Source organism: Hyla sarda, chromosome 1, assembly GCF_029499605.1.
Source record: "Hyla sarda isolate aHylSar1 chromosome 1, aHylSar1.hap1, whole genome shotgun sequence".
NCBI lineage: Eukaryota > Metazoa > Chordata > Amphibia > Anura > Hylidae > Hyla > Hyla sarda.
In genome coordinates this window covers 215,727,175-215,752,207 of record NC_079189.1, presented here as the reverse complement: position 1 = coordinate 215,752,207, position 25,033 = coordinate 215,727,175, and the positions used below count along the sequence as shown (strand labels likewise).

Genomic DNA, 25,033 nt, shown 5'->3' with positions numbered 1-25,033 from the left:
ACCATCTGTTGTCCTCCCTTAAGAATGCACTAAGGCTGTGAGTATATGCAATAAAAACTGCTGAACTGGAAGAACTGGTGAGTGCTGACTTTTCACTCTTCTATCAAGTTTACTGAGGTTACGTCTATTATGTGTCAGAGCACCACCTAACCCAATACCGCAACAGTGATTTAGTGTCTGTCCGCTTAGAGGTGCAGAAGTAAGCAGTGCCGAACGTCTTGAGTATAGATTTGTAAATTACTTCTGTTTAAAAATCTCAATCCTTTCAGTACTTATTAGCAGCTGTATGCTACAGAGGAAATTCTTTTCTTTTTGAATTTCTTTTTTGTCTTGTCTACAGTGCTCTCTGCTGACACCTCTGTCCGTGTCAGGAACTGTCCAGAGCAGCATATGTTTCCTATGTGGATTTTCTCCTGCTCTGGACAGTTCCTGATACGTGCATCAGGTGTCAGCAGAGAGCACTGTGGACAAGACAAAAAAGAAATTCAAAAAGAAAAGAATTTCCTCAGTAGCAGAGAGCTGCTAATAAGTACTGGAAGGATTAAGATTTTTTTTAATAGAAGTAATCTACAAATCTTTTTAACTTTCTGGCACTAGTTGATTTAAAAAGAAAAGTTTACCCCTTCAAATCAGTGAGCTGCGGCTGTCTAATAGATGTCGTTGCCGCCGCTGTGTGAGAGGTTTTGGTCCTCGGTACTCTCCGTACTGACCCCCTGAGCGCTTGGGAGGAGGCGGAGGAGGCGGAGGGCGCCGCCATGGTGTCCAAGGTGAGTGCCGGCTCTGTAGAGAAGCTAGAGTTGTGTCCTGACAGACCACTTAGTACCGGGGGATCAGGCTTATTTGATTCTGGCCGAGGCGGGCGCATCTTAATGAAAAATACCGGCCATTGCATGGCCGGTATCTTTCATATGAAATTACCGGCGGCAACATAGAAATGCCGGCTGCGTCGGTAAATTACCGGCTGGGTGGCAACCCTAATAAAAAGAGGCAAATACCTCAAAAACACACAAATCACGCTCAGCCGAGCAATACGTATAAAAAGATCGATACCAGTGGGAGAAACACTTCCCAAAAAACAGATGTTACTACTGATAAGCAAATGACACAGCAGTAATAATAAACTTACAACAAACAAACAAAAAGTAGTTGGTGATACTATTATACCCTATCCGGTGGATATGGTGTCACGGGATGGGACAACTGGGGGGAGGGGAAATGAACCTACTAGACTATAGGATAGGACTAACCTAGGTAGGGTGGTCACCCTAATAAGGACAGTCCCGCACAGTCCCTAGCCTACACTTCTGTTAAATCCCTATAGTAGGCTAACTTACTTACTAAGGCTATCTCCCTATCTGGCCAATTCCCTACACTGAATAGCCACCAGATCTGGTATACCTGGTGTGTCTGGAGTGACTAACATAGAGAGGGTATTATAATCCCTAGTACAGACAGAGATGCATTGTCAGGCATATATTGCCCCCAATAATATATAGATATAATAAGTATTATCAGTAGTACTAGTATCGCAGGTGGTATAAATAACACTAGTGTGTACCAAGTATGGGTTATTTGATATAAGAGGGCTATCAATAAATACACTGCAGATTACCCCACATAATATCTGGTAAAGCAAGGAGTTTACTGGAGTACGTCACCTTTTGCTGTATGCTGCTGTAGACTACAACTTCCACCAATCTGACACCTCCTGCTGTACGCTGGATACTAATACAAAATCCACCAAATCCACCACTGCCTGCTGTCCACCGGCTACTACAACTCTCACCAGTCAACCACCATTGCTGCAATGCTACTACTAACTAAACCTACACATATACAACCCATGATCCCTCCCCCCCCCCCCCCCCCAAAAAAAGAAAAAAAAAACACACAAAAACAGCTATTTTTTTCTTCACTATTTTGGAACACCAATCCTGTTGAAAGATTTTTGGAATGCATTAAAAACTCCATTGCATCTTTTCCACTTGCCAGACTCAAAACCTGTTGCTATTCCCGAAAAGGGAGAAATTTTGGAGTGCTTGGAAAAAGCCATTTAATTACCATGGATTACTGCATGTTGCCATAATTTAGCCTTAAAGTTTGACGAACCCGCTAAGCCAAACTTGGGAAAAATTTGCTTAACTGTGGCTTGGATTCATCTTGCGGTCTGCTCTAAGTTCTGAATAAGGTCTAAATGAGTACTGACAATAAATGAGCTCTCAATTAATTTTGGTGTTTGGATAGGTGCATAGAAAATGTTGGGTTCTAAATTAATTAACTAGTTTAGAGATTGTGCAGGTTATATACGTGCTACATGTGAGCAGATACTTTGTCCAGCCATGCTGCGGGGGTGGCTGACCATAGAACCTGCAGGAGCTAAAAGCAGAATCCAGGACTGCCTCGTGAAGAGTAAAAATGCTCTGCACAGGCCGAATCTTCAATGCAATTATTATTTTTATGCTGCCCCCACCTAAATCCCCAAAGTATGTTACCCCTTTCCCACTGTGTCCACTCTGTTGTTTGACTTTATGGAAATTCCTAGCCTAAATTCTAAGGTTAGTTTAACAGACACCACAATCTATACAAAAAACATAAAAGACAATAATTTGTAATAACCCCACAATTAATGCCACTTAGCTCAAATGTATCATAACCCACATTGCCATCTAAGCATTCACTTAGAGACAGAGTGGCAGCTTGAATAGAAGCTCCAATATATACATTATGAAGCTCTCAAAGCAGATTTCCTTAGACACTGTTTGGGACATAAGATGTGACATACTTACGGTTTTTTGAAAGGATCCAAATAACTGACAAAAATAGTTTTGAACTTATCGCGAGTAATAACTACGCCATCCCTTGTGCCAGCCAACATAAAGTAGGCATTATTAAGAAGTGGAGTCTTCGTTAGCTTCACATAAGCATTTATGAAATGATTGGCTTCACTCAGAGTCTGTTATATATATATATATATATATAAAAACAAAAGAAAAAAAGGAACTTGATGAATAAATGCATAATTAAATATATTTAGCTTCTGAATAGTTGTGATCTATCATTGTAGAGATGTTAAATTGGTGTCTTATTTGCAGAGATAAAAGAAACCTAAATTACAGAGACTATGGAGAGAATTTATTAAACAGTTTATGTTTACCTAAGATTATGATGTTAAAAAGTGCTTCTTCACAACATATTTCTCTTTATCATGTAACATAGTAATGTGGTGTCCCGGTACCGTACGTGTACTGTACCTTGTGTAATAAGCCCCCAAAGTCAGAGTTCCTCCGTACTGATAGGATGCTCTTAGTGGGATAACCCCTAGTCGCCTCTTCCTTCTTTAATTTTATGTATATATTTTGCATATTGTATATTGTATATTGTAAATGTTGCTTCCAGGACCTTAGGTCACATGATTGATAATTGTTCTGCTAAGGTTAAGGACCTTTCAGGTCAGGTGCTCATGTCACGTGATGTACCACAATGCTTTGTGTTAGGACTGACATGTTTGGGAACCAATAAGCTTGAAGCCTGCCCCTTTAGATATAAGGGCGCTGTTATCCAATCCTCGCTCTCTTGGGTTTCGGACTAGCAAAGAGAGAGAAGCTCCGTGTATACCTTCAAGACAAATCTAGGCCTGAAGCCTGCTACCTACAGCCAAATACAAAACCGTGAGTTCAATCTAACTCAATCCTAATCCTACGTGACTGTTGGACCTAAACTATACCCTAAATCCAGTGGAACAGTGTAAAGCAAATCCTTCAAGCTTATTCCCAATAAGGTCCCAACCAAACCTGTGAGGAGCCTAAAGTCCGGTCCTCTGTAAAGACTGTTACTATGTTTAACCAGTAAAGTTATCTTCAGTTTACTAAAATTCCGGTTGTGGACAATCCTTTATTCCTCCCTATCGTTCCTGGGATGGGAGGCGGTAGGATACATATATAGAGAGGAACCCGCACCCTGGCGTCACGACAGTTAAGGGTTAATCTAACACCCTTTCATCACTGCACAGCTACACCCTACCTACCCTACACCCCCAAACTACCACAGTAACATGGTAACATAGTTCATAAGGTTGATAAACGACCAGAGTCCACCTAGTTCACCCTATAACACTAATGAGTCCCTACTGAGTTGATCCAGAGGAAGGCAAAAAACCCTCATACAAGAGGTAAAAATTCAGAATAAATCTCTGGATCAACATGCTGTTCCTAAATATCTAGTATACGTAACCATCAATGTTATTATTATCCAAAAATGCATCCAGACCTCTTTTGAACTCTTTTACAGAGTTCACCATAACCACCTCCTCCGGGAGAGAATTCCACAGTGTCACTGCTCTTACAGTAAAGAACCCCCCCCCCCATAGAGGATGTCCCCTTGTTATAGATACAGTCCTGGGTATAAATAGATCATGGGAGAGATCTCTGTAGGGTCCCCAGATATATTTATACATAGTTATTAAGTCTCCCCAAAGCCTTTTTTTTTCTAAACTAAATAACCCTAATTCTGATAATCTTTCTGGGTACTGTAGTCCTCCTATTCCTCGTATTACTCTGGTTGCCCATCTTTGAACCCTCTCCAGCTCCACTATATTTTTCTTGTACACTGGTGCCCAGTACTGTACACAGTATTCCATGTGTGGTCTGACTAGTGATTTGTATAGTGGTAGAATTATTTCCTTGTTGTGGGCATCTATGCCCCTATTGATGCACCCCATGATTTTATTTGCCTTGGCAGCAGCTGCCCGACACTGGTCATTACAGCTAAGTTTACTATTAACTAAGACCCCTAAGTCCTTTTCCACGTCATGTATTACTGATTAAAGCGTACCTGTCATAGTGCCAAAAAAAAAAAAAAAGAAAAAAGTGATATATTACTCAGGACCCAATCCTGATCATGTGCATATAATTTTTATGTGTCTCGGACCTATATATCCAGAGATATAAGCATTTATCTGCTGGTGAGTTACTTTTTCATTGTGCAGGCTGGAGGGGGCGTGTCAGTCTGTCTCCCTCACAAGAGCAAGCCTGGGCACTCAGCCAATCAGTACTCTCTACTCTGTAACCCTTTCCTCTCTGGTTTTATGCTGTGTCATGTGTCAGAGGAAGATACTTGGAGCTTGCCTGCAGTAATCAAAAGACATTATGGTGAATTCATAACAGGATAAAATTGATAAATATAAGAATAGATCTTTATAAAATTAGTGCAAGGATTTTTTTTAGATAAAAGTACAGCATTTTTATGAATGCATGTTCTATCTGTTTAATCTTCTCCTAGTAAAGCTTGATGCTAATCAGCATAGCTGTCACTATGTGTGTCATTCATCTTTCACAGACTTCTGAATGTCTGATCAACTTCTTTGTCATTCAGAAGTCCGAGAAAGCTTTGACTATTTCAGCATGCTGAGAGTTGTAGTTTAGTAACAACTGAAGCTGCAATGTTTGTAAATAACTGTGTTAGAGCAGTGTTGCCTCCAGCTGTTGTAAAACTACAGCTCCCAGCATGTCCACACATCCTTTATCTGTAGTTTTGCATACACAATAGAAATCTCCTATACTGGATACCGGTATGCTTTACAGCCGGTATCCAGTATGCTGTAAAATCTAGACTAGTCTGTCTGGCTAAAAGACAGGCGACCCCTAGTGGTGGCTATTTTGAGCTTGAATTTCAGGTGAAAATAAAAAAAATTTTTAACAGGTGTATATTGTGTAATGTCATATTATAATGAGTCCTGCAATATATGAAAAGTTTTAAACAATGACAGTGCCTCTTTAAAGGAAAACTGTCAGCTGATCAGTTTGGTCATTACTGTGCTCGGATCCGTTGCGCCGTTCCGCCGTAATCTTCTATTTTTGGAATATGCAAATGAGGTGCTAATTTAAACCGGCCGGGATAACTGGCCCTCTGACGTCAGTGCCGCTGGCCGCAGCGCCGCCCAGCTCATCCATATTCCTCCCCTCTCTCTTCATTACAGAGCGAGGAGAAGAGGGAGAGGCGGAGGGAGGGGAGGAATATTGATGAGCTGGTTGGCGCTGCGGCCAGCGACACTGACGTCAGAGTGCCAGTTAGCTTGGCCGGTGCAAGTTAGCACCTCATTTGCATATTTTGAAAATAGAAGATTACGGCGGAACGGCACAGAGGATCCGGGCACGGTAAGGAGCAAATTGATCAGCGTCCCCCGCACTACCAGCCAGTACCGCTGGTTAGTGCAGGGGGAAAAATCTGTTTTTCCTTTATGGTGCCCCTGTCATTTAACAAAGCTTTTGACATATCACAGACACAATCGATAGGGGTCCTGAACACTCAGATCCTAAGTGATCAAAACTTTTGACATGTCAAAAGTTTTGATAAATGACAGTGACCTGTATGGCAAAAATAATATGACTGAACATGGTTGCGTGATTGTTAGAAAAAAAATAATAAAAAATAACCTATTAAGTGAGAGAATAAACATCTATAACTGGCTACGATAATTATAAGAAAATTATTTTAATTAATATTCTGACCCCTAAACTTTTATATATTTTTGTTACTCTTTATTCAGGCATTGCGCATTACTTTTTCCTTTTCAGTTATCAACATCATCATCACATGAACTTTATGGTGGATAAAATAAAGGACTACAGATTTAAAAATATCCTGGGCCTCTTACATGTCTTACATGTTTGTTAAAATGTTTGGTAAAGGACTAGTAATGCTGTTTGAGAATGTCAGGTCATGAAATTCCAATAGTTTAACAGTGTTGCTAGACTTCTCATCCCCTATCAAAGGATCGGGGATAAGATGTCTGATCGCAGGGGTTTGGCCTGTAGGAAGGGGGAGACGTGATTTCACCATCCTGGCCTCGTGAACATAATGTTAAGAACACCAGGGTCTACACAGCCAGACTCTCGCCAGCAGATATCTTATCCCCTATCCTTTGGAAAGGGGATAAGATGTCTAGCAACGGAGTACTCCTTTAAAGCCAAAACATTTCTCATGCAACAGCTAGTCTACTTGGATTACTGCATACTGTATGCAGCTGTTTTTTTTCCACAGCAAAACTATAGCTATAAATGCATTGGACATCTATATAGAACAGTAATGGTGCGGCCATGAAAAGACATCAGATTGGAATCTTTCGTTATTAGAATGTTCCTCATAACATTGCACATTGTATTGTATTCTTTCTCATCGGATACATATTATTAGCAAATGTACAGCGCTGTGGAAAAGGCCTGGGCTTGTTTAATCTCTAAAATAAACAACCACTGCTAGGATTATCTACTAAAGTAATATCATACAATATGAAATACAGTACCCTATTTGTGGTTTGTATTTTCTACTTACATCTCTTATTAGCCAACTATCTGGAAATCCTTTTGCCAGGAAAGAGGTTAAATAATCCAGCCAATTCATGTGGCCTGCAAAAATACATTCATGTGATCAAATGTAAATTACAATAAACACAAAGAAAAAGATGGGGGACGGCACTACAAGCTTCTACTCAATCAGAATCATCCCGGAGGTACAGGTGCGGTTCCCAGCATATTCCACACAAAGCGGTGCTCTATCCTAATGGCAAAGAGCAAGGGGTAATAATCCCAATAAGACAGATGTGGATGGCACTCGCAAGTTGGATACAAAAAGTATAACAATTTTATTCACTCACATGAGTCAGGCGGGTACAATGGTACGGGAAGGATCAGACTGAATGGAACGATGTTCGTTTCACGACTACCTGCCGCTTCTACTGGTTCCTACAGGTACACATCAGAGCACACCTCTTAAAGGGGTTCTCCGGCGCTAAGACATCTTATCCCCTATCCAAAGATCCGTGATCTTCCACGCCGCACCCTGTTAGAATCAGCCCCCGGAGCGTGCTCGCTCCAGGTCTGATTACTTGCCATCACGCCCCCTCCTGAAAGCTGTCATGCCCCCTCCATAGGCTTGCATTAAGGGGGGGATCGCCAGTAATCAGACCCGGAGCGAGCACGCTCCGGGGGCTGATTCTAACAGGGTGCGGCGTGGAAGATCACGGAGGTCCCCAGCAGCGGGACCCCCACGATCAGGCATCTTATCCCCTATCCTTTGGATAGGGGATAAGATGTCTTAGCGCCGGAGTACCCCTTTAAGGATCCTGGAAGGGCTAGAGGCAGAGGCTAATTAGCCTTCAGACGTGTAACCTGTGTCAACTCCGTATTACATACAAATTTTAACATTTTGTGCTGTCACGCCCCCTTCCCATAGACTTTGGTAGAGGGGGCGGGCGTGAAGTCACGAGAGGGCGGGCGAGGGGAAGTCACGCCCGGCGGCCGTGAACACAGAAGCTCGCACACAGCGTTCGGAGTAATGAACTTCCGGACGCTGTGAGCGGAGCTCCAAAAATTGGGGCAGCGCACAACTCCTTTAAAGGGATACTCCACTGGAAAACATTTCTTTTTTAAATCAACTGGTTAAAGTTAAACATATTTGTAAATTACTTCTATTAAAAAATCTTAATCCTTCCAGTACTTATTAGCTGCTATATTCTCCACAGGAAGTTCTTTTTCTTTTTGAATTTTCTTTCTGTCTGACCACAGTACTCCCTATAGCAAACATCTCCGTACTGAACAGTTCCTAAAAAGGACAGTGGTGCCAGCAGAGAGCACTGTGGTCAGACAAAAAGGAAATGAAAAAAGAAAAGAACTTCCTGTGGAGCATTTAGCAGCTAAGTACAGGAAGGATTAAGATTTTTTAATAGAAGTCATTTACAAATCTGTATAAAATTCTGCCACCAGTTGATTTAAAAATAAATATTTTCCAGTGGAACACCCCTTTAAGAGGCGTGCTCTGATGTGTACCTGTAGGAACCAGTAGAAAAGGCAGGTGGCCGCGAAACGGACATCGTTCCATTCAGTCTGCTCCTTCCCGTACCATTGTACCTGCCTGATTCATGTGAGTGAATAAAATTGTTATACTTTTTGTATCCAACTTGCGAGTGCCATCCACATTTCTAAATTACAATTAAAATGTAAAAATTTATGAAGTGAAGAAGTTGAACAACCATATTAGCAATCTATCCTAGTTTGCCTAAAGTACTAAAGAATAACACAGAAACTGTCTGAAATACTGAAGTGAAGATCAGTCCCATTTAAGACACAACCACAATGCTATGTACTATGTGTAGCTGTTCGGCAAGTACACCGGAGAGCTGAACCCCACAGAATGATGGATGGCATAGCCTAAGGATATTATATCGTATAGTGAAAATTACAGTTACTTAATCCCAGTCCAACAACAACAATAAAAATAGCTGAACACAACTAATCTAACAAGCAGTTTCTCCAAATTCAAATTCAACATGACCTAGTTTTTAGGGTCAGAGAGTAATTCTGGTAATTTGTTTCCCCCGAGCCATGACTGCACCACCTGAAAGTAGGACTCCGCCCCTAGGAACAGGAAACCTGGAGAATAAAAGGAAGTGCCCTCTTCAAACTCCGAGACCAGAAGAGCCTTCCTCATTGATTAACATAAGCATACAAAAAGTATAACATAAGATGGAGATTATCCACAAAACAATATACATCTAAGGTGGACCCTACCAAAATGCATTTAAAGAGGTATTCCACTGGAAAAAAAATTAAATCAACTGGTGACAGAAAGTTAAATAGATTTGTCAATTACTTCTATCTACTTCTTATCTAGCTGATAAGTACTGGAAGGATTAAGATTTTTTTTAAATAAAAGTAATTAACAAATCTGTTTAACTTTCTGGCATTAGTTGATTAAAATAATGTTTTCCAGTGTAGTGCCCCTTTAACCCCTTAGGGACTCAGCTAATTTTCACCTTAAAGGGACACTCTGGTGGAAAACGTAAAAAAATCAAAAAAAAAATCAACTGGTGCCAGAAAGTTAAACAGATTTGTAAATTACTTCTATTAAAAAATCTTAATCCTTCCAGTACTTATTAGCTGCTGAATACTACAGAGGAAATTTTCTTCTTTTTGGAACACAGAGCTCTCTGCTTACATCATGAGCACAGTGCTTTCTGCTGACATCTCTGTCCATTTTAAGAACTGTCCAGAGTAGGAGAAAATCCCCATAGCAAACATATGCTGCTTTGGTCAGTTCCTAAAATGGACAGAGATATCAGCAGAGAGCTCTGTGCTCGTGATGTCAGCAGAGAGGTCTGTGTTCCAAAAAGAAAAGAATTTCCCCTGTAGTATTCAGCAGCTAATAAGTCCTGGAAGGATTTTTTTTTTAATAGAAGTAATTTACAAATCTGTTTAACTTTCTGGCACCAGTTGATTTAAAAAAAAAAGTTTTCCACCCCTTTAACTCCTTAACCCCTTAAGGACTTAGCCCTTTTTCACCTTAAGGACTCGGCCATTTTTTGCAATTCTGACCACTGTCACTTTAAACATTAATAACTCTGGAATGCTTTTAGTTATCATTCTGATTCCGAGACTGTTTTTTCGTGACATATTCTACATTAACATAGCAATACATTTTTGTGGTAACTTGCATCCTTTCTTGGTGAAAAATCCCAAAATTTGATGAAAAAATTGAAAATTTAGCATTTTTCTAACTTTGAAGCTCTCTGCTTGTAAGGAAAATGGATATTCAAAATACATTTTTTTGGATTCACATATACAATATGTCTACTTTATATTTGCATCATAAAATTGACAAGTTTTTACTTTTGGAAGACACCAGAGGGCTTCAAAGTTCAGCAGCAATTTTCAAATTTTTCACTAAATTTTCAAACTCACTATTTTTCAGGGACCAGTTCAGGTTTGAAGTGGATTTGAAGGGTCTTCATCTTAGAAATACCACCTAAATGACCCCATAATAAAAACTGCACCCCCAAAGTATTCAAAATGACATTTAGTCAGCGTTTTAACCCTTTAGGTGTTTCACAGGAATAGCAGCAAAGTGAAGGAGAAAATTCACAATCTTTATTTTTTCCACTCGAATGTTCTTGTAGACCCAATTTTTGCAAGGGGTAAAAAGGAGAAAATTTTTACTTGTATTTGTAGCCCAATTTCTCTCGAGTAAGCACATACCTCATATGTCTATGTAAAGTGTTCGGCGGGCGCAGTAAAAAAAAATTTTTACCTAAAATGCTTGGTTTCCCAAAAAATTTACATTTTTAAAAAGGGTAATAGCAGAAAATACCCTCGAAATTTGAAGCCCAATTTCTCCCGATTCAGAAAACACCCCAAATGGGGGTGAAAAGTGCTCTGCTGGCGCACTACAGGTCTCAGAAGAGAAGGAGTCACATTTGGCTTTTTGAAAGCAAATTTTGCTTGGGGGGCATTTCCGCATTTAGGAAGCCCCTATGGTGCCAGAACAGAAAAAAAAAACCCCACATGGCATACAATTTTGGAAACTAGACCCCTCGGGGAACACAACAAGGGGTAAAGTGAACCTTAATACCCCACAGGCGTTTCACGACTTTTGCATATGTAAAAACATTATTATTTTTTTTTTACCTAAAATGCTTGTTTTCTCAAAAACTTTACATTTTTAAAAAGGGTAAAAGCAGAAATACCCCCCAAAATTTGTAACACAATTTCTCCCGAGTACGGCGATACCCCATATGTGACCCTAAACTGTTGCCTTGAAATACGACAGGGCTCCAAAGTGAGAGCGCCATGTGCATTTGAGGCCTAAATTAGGGACTTGCATAGGGGTGAACATAGGGGTATTCTACGCCAGTGATTCCCAAACAGGGTGCCTCCAGCTGTTGTAAAACTCCCAGCATGCCTGGACAGTCAGTGACTGTCTGGTAATACTGGGAGTAGTTGTTTTGCAACAGCTGGAGGCTCCGTTTTGGAAACAGTGGCGTACCAGACGTTTTTCATTTTTATTGGGGAGGGGGCTGTGTAGGGGGCTGTGTATATGTAGTGTTTTTTACCTACATGTGATACCATTACAGAAAGTACCCACCCTGAGGAATGGGTATAGGGGTAAAGAGGACATTTTGAACACACAGGTGTTTCCTAAATTTATTTTCCAGGAATGGATGAAGGGTAGCTTTTGAAAATTGCAATTTTCAAGCTATACTCTGCTTCATCATTCTGTGAACAACTAACATGTGACTCCGAATTGTCTCCTGGAAATACGTCAGAGCTCATGAGCGAGAACTCTTCGCATTTGAGGCCGATGTTTTTTTTACGGACCTAACTGACAGTTACATACATTCAGAGGAAAATACAGGAACACCAATATGTGAGCCTATTACAAACAGTACACCCCCTAGGGAAGGTGTATAGGGAGGAAGTGGACATCTGGAACAGACGGGTGTTCCCTAAATTTATTTCCAGGAATGGATGAAATGTCGTTTGGGAAAATGAAAATTGCAATTTTAGTACTGATATGCCAATTATATTCCCAGAATGATGAGCCAGAGTATAGCCAAAAATAAAAATGATGCCCGCCCCAAACCCTATGCTCTGAATCATCATTCTGGGAATGTGATGTGTGTGGCCGTCCCTATTATGTTACCTCAAATGCGCACTCCGCTCAGGTGGGGAGAGCGGTGCGCATTTGAGGCAACTGCAAACCCCCAATGCTGTTGACTCTGTGTCCCATGACCCATCTTTTGGGGGGGGGGGGGAAGATAAGGGATATTGGGAAATGTTTATTTTTTATTTTTTGGGGGGGGGGGGGGTGTTTGGTTTTAAAATTTGGAAGACAATGTACTCTGGACTGGTACATTGGAGTCGAATTCTGGGGAATTAAAATCAGGGAAAAGGATTAAAATTTAGTGCTCCATGGAAGTGTGATACTTCCTGAAGCAATCCTTAAAGCAGAGGCCCGGATGATCGGGGCAAGTGTCGCACACACTGCATTTTTTCCGGGATCGTCCCTTCTTTCCAGTGTGGGGACCTCACCTGGAAAGTGTTGGCAGGATGATCCGGGAAAACCGAAGTTCCAGAGGTCACCAAAGATGAGGGCCTTTAGAACTTCCTCTTGGAACTCCAGGAATGTCTCTGTGTTGCCAGCACGCTGGGACAGTACAAAAGAGTTATACATGGCAACCTGTACCATGTAGACTGCAACTTTTTTGTACCATGCCCGTGTTTTGCGCATGGCATTATATGGCTTGAGGACTTGATTAGAAAGATCAACTCTCCCCATGTACCGATTGTAGTCCAGAACACAATCGGGCTTGGGGACCGGTCCCACGGCACCTTGCACAGAGACAGGGCTGCTGCCGTTCCCATGAATTGTGGACAGCATAAGGACATCCCTCTTGTCCTTATACCGGACCAGAAACAGGTTTTCATGGGTAAGGGCACGGGGCTCACCCCTGGGATACTAGGAGAGGGATACTTGTATAAAAGTTATCCACGTAAAGATGGTAACCTTTATCTAGCAATGGATGCAAAAGGCCCCAAACGATTTTCCCCCTAACACTCAGAGTGGGGGGGACATTCTGGGGGTTCAAAACGGGAATCTCGTCCCTCATAAACTATAAACTTGCAAGTGTACCCTGAGGTACTCTCGCAAAGTTTATACATCTTCACGCCATACTGCGCTCGCTTGGTTGGGATGTATTGGCGGAAGCTGAGTCTCCCCTTAAAGCTGATGAGAGACTCATCAATAGTGACCTCCCTTCTAGGGACATAGGCCTCCCAAAATTTGCCACCGAAGTGATTGATCACCGGCCTGTTTTTATATAGACGGTCATACGCGGGATCAGTTCGGGGGGGGGGGGGGGTTGGGGGGGACATGCCACATTATCAGCATAATGTAAACATTTCCGAATGGCCTCAAACCAGGGACGGGTCATGGCCATACTGTAGAGGCTGGTCTGGTAGAGGATGTCCCCACTCTAGTACTGCCTGACCTTTCTTTTTTTAACTAGGCCCATATGCAGCATGAGGCCCCAAAAGTTCCCTCTTTTCGGCTGCATCAACTGGGAATCAACCGCCGGGCCTAGCTAAAAAGAAGCCCGGGTTTGCGGTGACAAACTGTTGGGCGTACAGGTTCGTCTGGTCAACCAGCAGATTGACAAAGTAGTCACTGAAAAAAAAACTAAAATAGTCCATTTCAGTGAACCACACGATGTCAATCTTGATTACTGAGTCGCCAACAAACTCGGGAATCATGGTCCGCTGGCTCAGTCCAGACAAGTTCACTGGTACCAGGCACCAGTAAACTTGGCTGGGGGGCTTGACTAGTAGGAGCATCAGGGGGACTCATACTAGCATGGGGCACAGGGTCAGGAGCAGTGGAAGTTTGCAGCCTCGCATGGCGGCATTCCTTGGTGGCTACTCATCAGAAGATGATGAGGAGGATGATGTGGAAGAAATAAGGAAGCTGAGGTCTTCCTCGTCCTCTGAGGCACTTTCAGTGTCGGAGGCAGGTATGGCATATGCCTCCTCTGCTGAAAATGCCCTGCAGGACATTTCCCTACTCTAATGGGGGTGAAGTGTATATATGTGAGGGGAAAAACTTTATTGGTGTGTGTGATGCATGTGGTGTGGTGCGATACTACCTCCCTAACCCTCCGTAACCTAACTAACTAAACCCGCCCTGACAGAAAAAATAAAAAGGGGGAAAAAAGGAAAAACTTTTTTTTTCTTTTTAAATAGACTTCTAACGCAAAAAAGCCCTGCACCAAACAAAAAGCGTTTACCTAATCAGTGGTGTGCACACAGATTAGCGCTTGGTGCCGGCAGGGAGCGCAGAAGTCAGTGGGGGGGTCCAGACACTCAGCCCAGAACAGTGGCTGGTGGCACATACAGACCCCCACAAAAAAATACCTGAAAAATAAAATAAAAAAAACACTTAACCCCGAAAAAATGCACCCGCCTGAACCCCAAAAAACGCTGATCAGTGATAAATCACTGACAGCGGTGGGGCAGGCCGCACACAGAGGTACGGTCCATCCACACAGCACAGGCCTGCATTAGCTGCTATTGCCGATATGGTGGGACCTTGGGACCCCCCTCGGCGATGTGCCGGGATGCCTGCTGAATGATTTCAGCAAGCATCCCGGTCCGGTCCCCGTCCAGTAAGCGGCGGGGACCGGAAACGCTCAGGGCAGTCCTTAAGGATCGGGGATGCAGGGCATATGCATACGCCCTGCGTCCCCAAGAGTTTAATTAACTTAATCATCAAAAAAGATATAGGGTCGGAATACCCTGGTGCTGTCATGGCTCAAGAAAACAGAATTACTGTTAAGTAATTACCGACTTTCCCTATCGTCATGACAGCAGAGAAATATCAGAGAAAGAAACCTAGGGTGAGTTTACGACCTGTAAAACTTTACTGTCCAAAATAAAAACAGCAAAAGAAGAACATCCACCATTATCGTGACCACGCCCCCTTTACTTGGATGCCACGCACACTTTTCGGGTTTTTGTGGAAAATTGGAGGGTTTTGAGAAGCCTTGGATTTTTTGGGCCACAGACTTTTGCAAATTGTGTTGAATGCAGAGTGCAACACAATTTGGGTGCATAACCCGAGGAAAAAGTTAGTAAATCAAGGCCATTGTCTTATATCTAAGGTATTAAATAGTCATTCCTTATCATTAGAAGGATAGGAACAAAATAAATGCCAAAACAATGTTCTGCGGCACATAATACCTACAGACTACGATCGGAAGATATGCTGGGTTCAGATAGAAAACAATCCTATCATTTAAATGGGTTCTCCACCATAAGGTGATTTTAGTATGTACCTGGCAGACAGTAATGGACATGCTTAGGAAGGATCTGCACTTGTCTTGGGGCTAAATTGCTATGTTGTGAGATTACCATAACACTATGGCAAGCTTTTTGTGAGCTGGTATTTCCTGTTTGATTTTTCTTTTTTTGACTACAAATCCCATAGTTAGATTTTCCTCCCTCCCACACATCAGCCACTTCACCCATTGAAACATAAATGAGCTGCATCCATTCAAAAGACCTGTGGTTTTCAATCAGGGTGCCAACAGCTGTTGCATTAGTTGAAGATTGATCTCTCTCCCACCAAGCGATGGCTCCACCTATTGAAGCAGACAGGCTGCCTGTCGTCAGCTGATTAGTGAGTCAGGTCTCGGTCGCACTGCAAGCTGGAAAAAATCGGAGACAACACTCATTTTGTATGCTGTTAAAAATAAATATTGGGGTGAAAATCACAGAAGAATTGTGAGTAAACCGTCACACATAGGTACAGACACTATATTATGAACTACACTAACTTTACAGCCCCTGTAGCAACCCAGTCAAATAAAAAAAATTCCTGGAACACCCCTTTAAAACCTGAGTGTAAGGCTCTACGCTAGAAAGTGCTGACAAATCTTCTATCATTCTAGCCGACGTAACTACCAATAACAATACTATTTTTAGAAATGTAATGTCCCAGTACAGGACATCATCCTGCACTACACTTAGGCCCTGTCATTGACCCTCAGTGACCTGGGGGCTCTCCTGCTTTTATTATAAGTGTTACTTATTGTCACAGGATTATAGTCAGTGAATTAATGTATAGCTAGGTTAAAAGACCTGTGAAATGTCACATGTTATGTTATGTTGTCACATGATGTTTCCAAGAGGGCACCAGTTTAGCACATGACCCGCAGCTTGACCAATGGGCTTTGGCTCAGCCCCCCCTCTATATAAGGGGGCGGCCAATGAGAACCAGCCAGTACAGATGTCTCAGTGCTAGTGCCCAGCACCTGGAAGGCCTCAAATCTACAGTTATCCCAGTAAGTCAAGTCTATGTCTGCTGTCACTACTACCTATAGTCAAGTCTAGCCTAAAGTCAAGATTCTAAAGTCTATCACAAGTCTAATTGGTCCCAGCAAGCTGTGTTCCTGGCCACCTCTCTGGGATTCTGGCCTAGCTGTGAAGAAAACAACACATATCTGACATCAGTAAAGCCTCTGTTAAACCATAATTTGGTTGTGGACTCTCCTTTTACTGCCTAGCTATTGGAATAGCAGAGATACCGTTTGGGTGGTTCCTGTACCCAAAAACAACTCTGGCGTCACGAACATTAGGTGATAATAACACCTTGCCCCTGGGGTTAATACCATCTTGACGCATCCACCTACACCGCTGCACCCCGTGGGTCACCACAGAACTAAGTTCCTCAGGGAAATGGACTTAATAGGCTCATGTGGAAAACATGTGGATTAATTTAAGTAATACATTGTTTTACCCCTGTTCACCCGCACTATAATGTAGTGTATTGGGTTTAGTGCAAGTCTGTTCACTCGCACTTAACCCAATATACTGGGTTATAGTGCGGGTGAAGAGGGGTAAAACAATGTATTACTTACTTAAATTAATCAACATGAGAAATAACTATGCAGCATGGAGGGGGCTCTCAGTAACTCAATAAAAGCAGCAAGAGAACTAAAATCAAATTGGACCACTCTAAAGCACTCTCAAAACCATGTAGGTTTATAAGGTATTATGGTACTTAAAATGAACTTTTGACATGTAAAAGTTTTAAAACATTTTAAAAGTGTAAGAAATTTTAAAAGTTCAAAATCTTCTCCTAAAATAAACATTTAGTAAATAATGAAAGTGTAAGCAAATCTGCAAATATTTGTTATTAACAAAAAAAAATTGCTTACTTATGTTGTTACGTTGTGCCCATTCTCTGTTCTCATTGTTGACTAGGACACCGTCCACTGCTCCGCTGTTGAAGCAGATTGCCAGGCTGCTGACTTCATGCCCTCTCTGCAGAACCTTATTTGTGGAACAATCTCATCACAGATGGCTCACAGAGGACTTGTGTATTGCCCCTGGAGCCATCTGGCTAAGTGATAGTGGGAAAACCCCTTCAACCTCTTAACCCCTTAAGGACTGAGCGTTTTTTCGTTTTTGCACCTTTGTTTTTTTCCTCCTTACCTTTTAAAAATCATAACCCTTTCAATTTTGCACCTACACGGCTTGTTTTTTGCGCCACCAATTTTACTTTGTAATGACATCAGTCATTTTACCCAAAATCTATGGCGAAACGAAAAATAGAAAAAAATATTTGTGGGACAAAATTGAAAATAAATAAATAAGTAAACGCCAATTTGTGACTTTTTGGGGGCTTCCGTTTCTACGCAGTAAATTTTTTTGGTAAAAATGACACCTTATCTTTATTTTGTAGTTAAAATTATACCCTACTTATATAGGTTTGATTTTGTTTTACTTCTGGTAAAATCATAACTACATGCACAAAATATATATGTTTAAAAATGTCCTCTTCTGAACTTTTTTTTTTACTTTTCTGCATGTATGAGGGCTCATTTTTTTATCTGAAGATTTTATCGGTAACATTTTTGTTTTGATTGGACTTTTTGATCGCTTTTTAAATTTTTTTTATGGTATAAAAAGTGATCAAAAATATGCTATTTTGATGGGAAAAGGGGGATTGCAAACTTTTATTAGGAAGGGGTTAATTCACTTTAATCTTTTTTTTCACAATTTTTTTTTTAGTCCCCATAGCGAGCTATACCCAACCAATATTAACTTTTGACATGACTGTGCAAAAAAGTTCATTTAAATGACAGTATGGTTCTTTAACCGCTTCAGGACACAGTGTGTATGGATATGCACTGCATTCCGAGTCCTTAAGGACGAAGGGCGTATCCATACGCCCGTGGGAATTCCAGTCCTCGCCGCTAGCCGGTTGGGGACCGGAGCCGGATGCCTGCTGAAATCGTTCAGCAGGCATCCCGGCATATCGCCCAGGGGGGTCATTATGCCCCCCCATGTCGGCGATGGCCGCAGATCGCTGGACAATTCAGTCCAGCGATCTGCGGCAATTCCGGGTCAATTGGGTCTCCAGTGACCCGGAATTACTGGCTGATCGGGGCCGTCTCTGACGGCCCCGAACAGCCAGAGCCAGCAGGGGTGAGGTGGTTTACCGGCCGACCAATCAGGGCGCCTGCTGCGGGTGTCACTCCCGCAACCCGCTCCGCCCCTCTTCCGGAGGACGTGAGCGGGTTCGAACAGCTGGATGTTCCCCCCCCCCCGCCAATGTGAATGTACAGGGTACACTCACATGGGCGGAGGTTTACAGTAAGTATCCGGCTGCAAGTTTGAGCTGCGGCAAATTTTCTGCCGCAGCTCAAACTGCCAGAGAGAAACTACTGTGAACCCCCACTCGTGCGACTGTACCCTAAAAACACTACACTACACTACACTAACACAAAATAAAAAGTAAAAAACACTACATATACACATACCCCTATACAACCCCCTCCCCTCCCCAATAAAAATGAAAAACGTCTGGTACGCCACGGTTTCCAAAACGGAGCCTCCAGCTGTTGCAAAACAACTACTCCCAGTATTACCAGACAGCCACTGACTGTCCAGGCATGCTGGGAGTTTTACAACAGCTGGAGGCCCCCTGTTTGGGAATCACTGGTGTAGAGAATGTCCACCACTATGCAATCCCTAATTTAGGCATTTTAGGTAAAAAAAAATTTTTTTTTTTACATATGCAAAAGTCGTGAAACACCTGTGGGGTATTAAGGTTCACTTAACCCCTTGTTACGTTCCCCGAGGGATCTAGTTTCCAAAATAGTATGTTTCCAAAAGCAAAATGTGACTCCTTCTCTTCTGAGACCTGTAGTGCGCCAGCAGAGCACTTTTCACCCCCGTATGGGGTGTTTCCTGAATCGGGATAAATTGGGCTTAAAATTTTGGGGGGTATTTTCTGCTTTAACCCTTTGTAAAAATGTTAATTTTTGGGGAAACCAAGCATTTTAGGTAACATTTTTTTTTTTTTTTACATATGCAAAAGTTGTGAAACCCCTGTGGGGTATTAAGGTTCACTTTACCCCTTGTTATGTTCCCCAAGGGGTCTAGTTTCCAAAATGGTATGGCATGTGTTTTTTTTTTTTTTTGCTGTCCTGGCACAATAGGGCTTCCTAAATGCGGCATGCCCCCAGAGCAAAATTTCCTTCAAAAAAGCCAAATGTGACTCCTTCTCTTCTGAGACCTGTAGTGCGCTAGCAGAGCACTTTTCACCCCCATATGGGGTGTTTTCTGAATCGGGAGAAATTGGGCTTCAAATTTTGGGGGGTATTTTCTGCTATTACCCTTTTTAAAAATGTAAAACTTTTGGGAAACCAAGCATTTTAAGAATTTTTTTTTTTACATATGCAAAAGTCGTGAATCACCTGTGGGGTATTAAGGTTCACTTTACCCCTTGTTATGTTCCCCGAGGGGTCTAGTTTCCAAAATTGTATGCCATGTGTTTTTTTTTTTGCTGTTTTGGCACCATAGGGGCTTCCTAAACGTGACATGCCCCCCAAAAATCATTTGTCGCTCCTTCGCTTCTGAGCCCTCTACTGCGCCTGCCGAACAATTAACATAGACATATGAGGTATGTGCTTTACTTGTTTCAAATACAAGTAAAAATTTTCTCCTTTTTACCCCTTGCAAAAATAAAAAAATTGGGTCTACAAGAACATGCGAGTGTAAAAAATGAAGATTGTGAATTTTCTCCTTCACTTTGCTGCTATTCCTGTGAAACCCCTAAAGGGTTAAAATGCTGATGGAATGTCATTTTGAATACTTTGGGGGGTGCAGTTTTTATAATGGGGTAATTTATGGGGTATTTCTAATATGAATACCCTTCAAATCCACTTCAAACCTGGACTGGTTCCTGAAAAAAAGCGAGTTTCAAAATTTTGTGAAAAATTGGAAAATTGCTGCTGGACTTTGAAGCCCTCTGGTGTCTTCCAAAAGTAAAAACACGTAAATTTTATTATGCAAACATAAAGTAGACATATTGTATATGTGAATAAAAAAAATTATTTGGAATATCCATTTTCCTTACAAGCAGAGAGCTTCAAAGTTCGAAAAATGCAAAATTTTCACATTTTTCATCAAATTTTTGGATTTTTCACCAAGAAAGGATGCAAGTTACCAAAAAAATTTACCACTATGTTAAAGTAGAATATGTCACGAAAAAACAATCTCGGAATCAGATTGATAACTAAAAGCATTCCAGAGTTATTAATGTTTAAAGTGACAGTGGTCAGAATTGCAAAAAATGGCCGAGTCCTTAAGGGGTTAAGTTTATGGATAATTGGTTGTGTGTGTGATATATTTATCTATCTATATGTAAATTGTACTATACCTCTGGCATTTCCTGATATGGTAAACTTGTAGGGACTTTGCCCAGTCCACAGACCAACGTAACCCACAAAGGTTGTCCCTGTGTATGCAATCTAAAACGAAAAAAAAATAAAAAATGAAAGGTTGCTGAAAAACTGTCATTGTTTTTACGTAAACATATATGTAAGCGCTTTTGCATCCTTGTATTATTCCTAAGAGACAGATTAATATTTATGACTATTTGCCCCAAAGCAACTTTAGCAGCAGTGAATTGAAAATTGATTCAGCATTAAAAACAATTATAATCTTTACAATATGATATGCATATTAGTCTCTTTTTAATCAGTTTCATGTTGTCTTTATTTAGAAATGAATTTATGGATACAGACTTAAAGGGGTACTCTGCCCCTAGACATCTTATCCCCTATCCAAAGGAGTAACCCTTTAAATGATCATAAAATAAAAAATACTCCAACATCACAAGTAAATGAAAGCTATTAATTCTAATGGACAGAGCTTACATTAATGGAAGCTTTCAGGACCGTGTTATGCAAATTTTATTTTAAAAAGTTTTAAATCACAAATACACATATATGATACTACTGCAATTGAGACAACCTTTATAATAAAGTTTGTGTCTTTTTAAAAGGGTAGTCTTTATCTTTGTCTATATTTGGTTTTCCATGCACTTTTAAAACTTAAATTTAAGCCAAAAAGCCTGCCTGCGTGTTATACGCCGATAAATCTTCTGGTCACTGATTTAAAGCGGCTGCTTGTTAAGTATTAGCAGCACAGCCGCGTCCACTTTAAATCAGTGACCAGTGGCTTCTCCTCCCCTCTCTACTTTAAAGTAAAACTGTCACTTGTTTTCTCCAGCACTATCCACAGGTACTGGTGGATAGTGCAGGAGACTCTGATTAAAATGAGCCTAACCTTGTCCGGATCTGCGCTGCCGTTCTCCCGCAATTGTAGTTTTATTATGTGTTGTAATCTTCCTGTAACTGGCACGGGCGGGGCTTCTGCACTGACGTCAGCGCCGCTTATGAATATTCATCCCCCCAGTTAGAAGCGGCGAAGGGAGGCAGAACTGGAGGGAGGGGGGATGAATATTCATAAGGGGCGCTGACATCAGTGCAGAAGCCCCGCCCGTGCCAGTTACAGGAAGATTACAACACATAATAAAACTACAATTGTGGGAGAACGGCGGCGCAGATACAGACAAGGTAGGGCTCACTTTAATCAGCGTCTTCCGCACTATCCACCAGTACCTGTGGATAGTGCAGGAGAAAACAAGTGACAGTTTTACTTTTAATTTTTCTTACCTCCCCCTCTCTCATCATTCCCCCTTTTCCCTGCTATTTATAGTTTGTTTTATTTTCTTTACCTGGCTGCGCTTCGGCAGGCCAGGTCAGGTGGAGGGTCTTGCGGGCTGTGGTCAGTGAAGCAGATGAGTGACGTCCTCTGCGCGGCATCAGTGACGTCACTTTTCATTTCCTGTAGTCACCGCATTCTGAACTCTGACTCGCGGCGGTTACAGGAAATGAAAAGGGACGTCACTGATGCCGCGCAGAGGAGCCGGGAGAGGACGTCATTCATCTGCTTCATGACCACACAGCCCGCAAGACAGCCGAAGCGCAGCCAGGTAAGGAAAATAAAATAAACTATGAAAAGCAAGGAAAAGGGGGGAATAATGAGGGAGGGGAAGAATAGCATAGGAGGAACATGATGGGGGGGATGATGAGACAGGGTGGGAGGATGATGATACAGGGGGAAATTATGAGGGATGGGGGAAATGATGGGGGGATGATGAGACAGGGGGAAATGATGAGTGGGGAATGATGGGGGACATGATGAGACAGGGGGAAATGATGGGGGACATGATGAGACAGGGTGGGGGATGATGAGAGGGGGGGAAATGATGGTGGGGGAGGCACTAAAGGCTTAATGTCTGTATGGCTAGTGGTTGTCTATGACAGGGGGAAATGATGAGACATGGGGGGGGGGGGGCGATGAGAGGGGTAAATTTAATTTCCCTGTTAAAATGGGGGTGCGTGTTATACACCGATAAATACGGTATATTTACTGGTCTCCTAAACACAAGGAAATTTCCCCTCAGTCTATAACTGGCTGAGGTGGGTCATACTTCACCCAGTGATTAGCTGATTGGCCACTTTATTGTATCGAGTCATCACCAAAAAGTGGTAAACAGAGTAGAATGGGCACTGTTGTAACAGCGGTGGCTTGGATTCGTGGCAGGTGGCAACAAGCCCTATACAGGGAAATTGATGGACAAAGAAAAACGTCATGGCTTTTGGAATGTGATGGCATAAAGAAAACTTTTTTTTCATAAAATGAAAAAAAAAAAGGAGTAAAAAGAAAAAAAAAACAACTAAAAACTATACACACTTGGTATAAACAAAACTACATGTTATGGTGGACTGCATACAATTTTAAATGCTAAATTAGAAAAATACAGGCAGAAAAAGTTAGTTCCAGAAAATGTTAATAAAATAAAAGTAGTACCCTTAAAGTATCAAACATTATACCTTTCCCTTTTTCACAAATTCTACATCAATAGTCAAATCTCTTATCGAAGTTTTAGAGTTCACATCCAAGTTTCTTCCATGGAAAATCCTTCCTTCTGTATCTTCAACCATTATATGAGTGCCAAAACTGCATTGTCAAAAAAAAAAAAAAACACAGCAACAGATTAAGATATTAGCTGACACAAGACAGAAACTGCAACAATGTACAAAAAGCAGTCTGATCACAATATTATCTTTGTAATGTTGACTGTAAGTCTATGGCAGTGTTTCCCAACCTTTTTCGGGTCGGGGCACAGCTCAGAAACAATTTTTTCCACCGGGCACCCCTACAGAGGTTGACGAGCAAAAAAAAAAAAAGGAAAAAACTGTAAAAACGCAATGCACTATATCTATTTATCAGTGGGTATGAAGTTTGGACAGGGTTGAGAAGGGGTAACAGAGGGGTGGAAAGGGTACATTACCTTAAGCAAGCCGGCCCGCGAAGCTTGCAGTTCCACGGCAGGCACGGAAGTCCGGCGCAGATGCAGCTCGTTCCACCCCAGGGCACCATTTTCGTCTCACTGCGCAGCAAGGGAGAGGGGGACACAGAGGGACGCTGTGTGTGCACGCAGGCTTCCCTTCCCCCCTGCGGCGTCAGTCATAAGCACACTGGCCAGGGCGGGACATTTAAAAAAAAAAAAAGACAAAATCCATGGGGTACCGCGGTTGGGAATCACTGGTCTATAGAGTGTGTCAGCAGATAAGAACCATTTGACCCACCTAATCTGCCCAATATTCTGAATACTATAAATAGTCCCTGGCGCTATCTTATATGAAGGATAGCCTTATGCCTATCCCATGCATGCCTAAACTCCTTCACTGTATTCCACAGCAGGAAGGCTATTCCATGCATCCACTACTCTCTTAGTAAAGTAATACTTCCTGATATTACTGCATAAACCTTTGTCCTAGTTTAAGGCTAAATGTACTTTAAATGTTGATATAAAAATATAATGAGGAACTTACAAGAAAGTGTCAAAGTACATATTTAATAAAGTCACATCACCAACATTCATGTTCAGCACTCTGGAAATGCCTTGCAGCTCTTTAGCATACTCATGAGGGTGATTCTGAATAAACCTTTCTAACAGGCTGTGGATTAGCTCTTTTTCATTACTAAGGAAACCTCTGAAAGAGATAATGCATAGACAAATCTTCAATACATACATCAATACCAATTATCTAGCTATTAAATCCTGTAAAAGTAGAGTGTGTTATTGACTATGTTATTCGTCCTTCTTAAAAGGATAGCCCAACTTTTCATCCATCAGCCCTGGGCTGCCGGCCTATAAAACAACAACCTGGACTTACCTGCCGCTGCTCCCTTGGTGCCCAAGGATCCCTTCTCCCATCCTCCATTGCAGTCTTCTTTCTGCTGGCCGATAGTTGACCCATCACACTGTTGATCAGCTAATC

At 41.8% G+C, this 25,033-nt stretch overlaps 1 protein-coding gene across 1 annotated transcript in view; it reads right to left on the bottom strand.

Moving 5' to 3' along the window:
- The window catches only part of LOC130304090 (N-acylethanolamine-hydrolyzing acid amidase-like), a 50,988-nt gene extending 25,955 nt beyond the window's left edge, over positions 1–25,033 (bottom strand). The window contains exons 1-6 of the mRNA XM_056551903.1: positions 24,929–25,033; positions 24,584–24,745; positions 23,579–23,705; positions 21,055–21,145; positions 7,330–7,403; positions 2,787–2,953 (exon numbers count right to left, since the gene is read on the bottom strand). Of these exons, the coding sequence (XP_056407878.1) occupies positions 2,787–2,953; positions 7,330–7,403; positions 21,055–21,145; positions 23,579–23,705; positions 24,584–24,745; positions 24,929–24,969 (662 nt within the window). The 5' untranslated portion in view covers positions 24,970–25,033. The remainder of the gene's footprint in view (positions 1–2,786; positions 2,954–7,329; positions 7,404–21,054; positions 21,146–23,578; positions 23,706–24,583; positions 24,746–24,928) is intronic.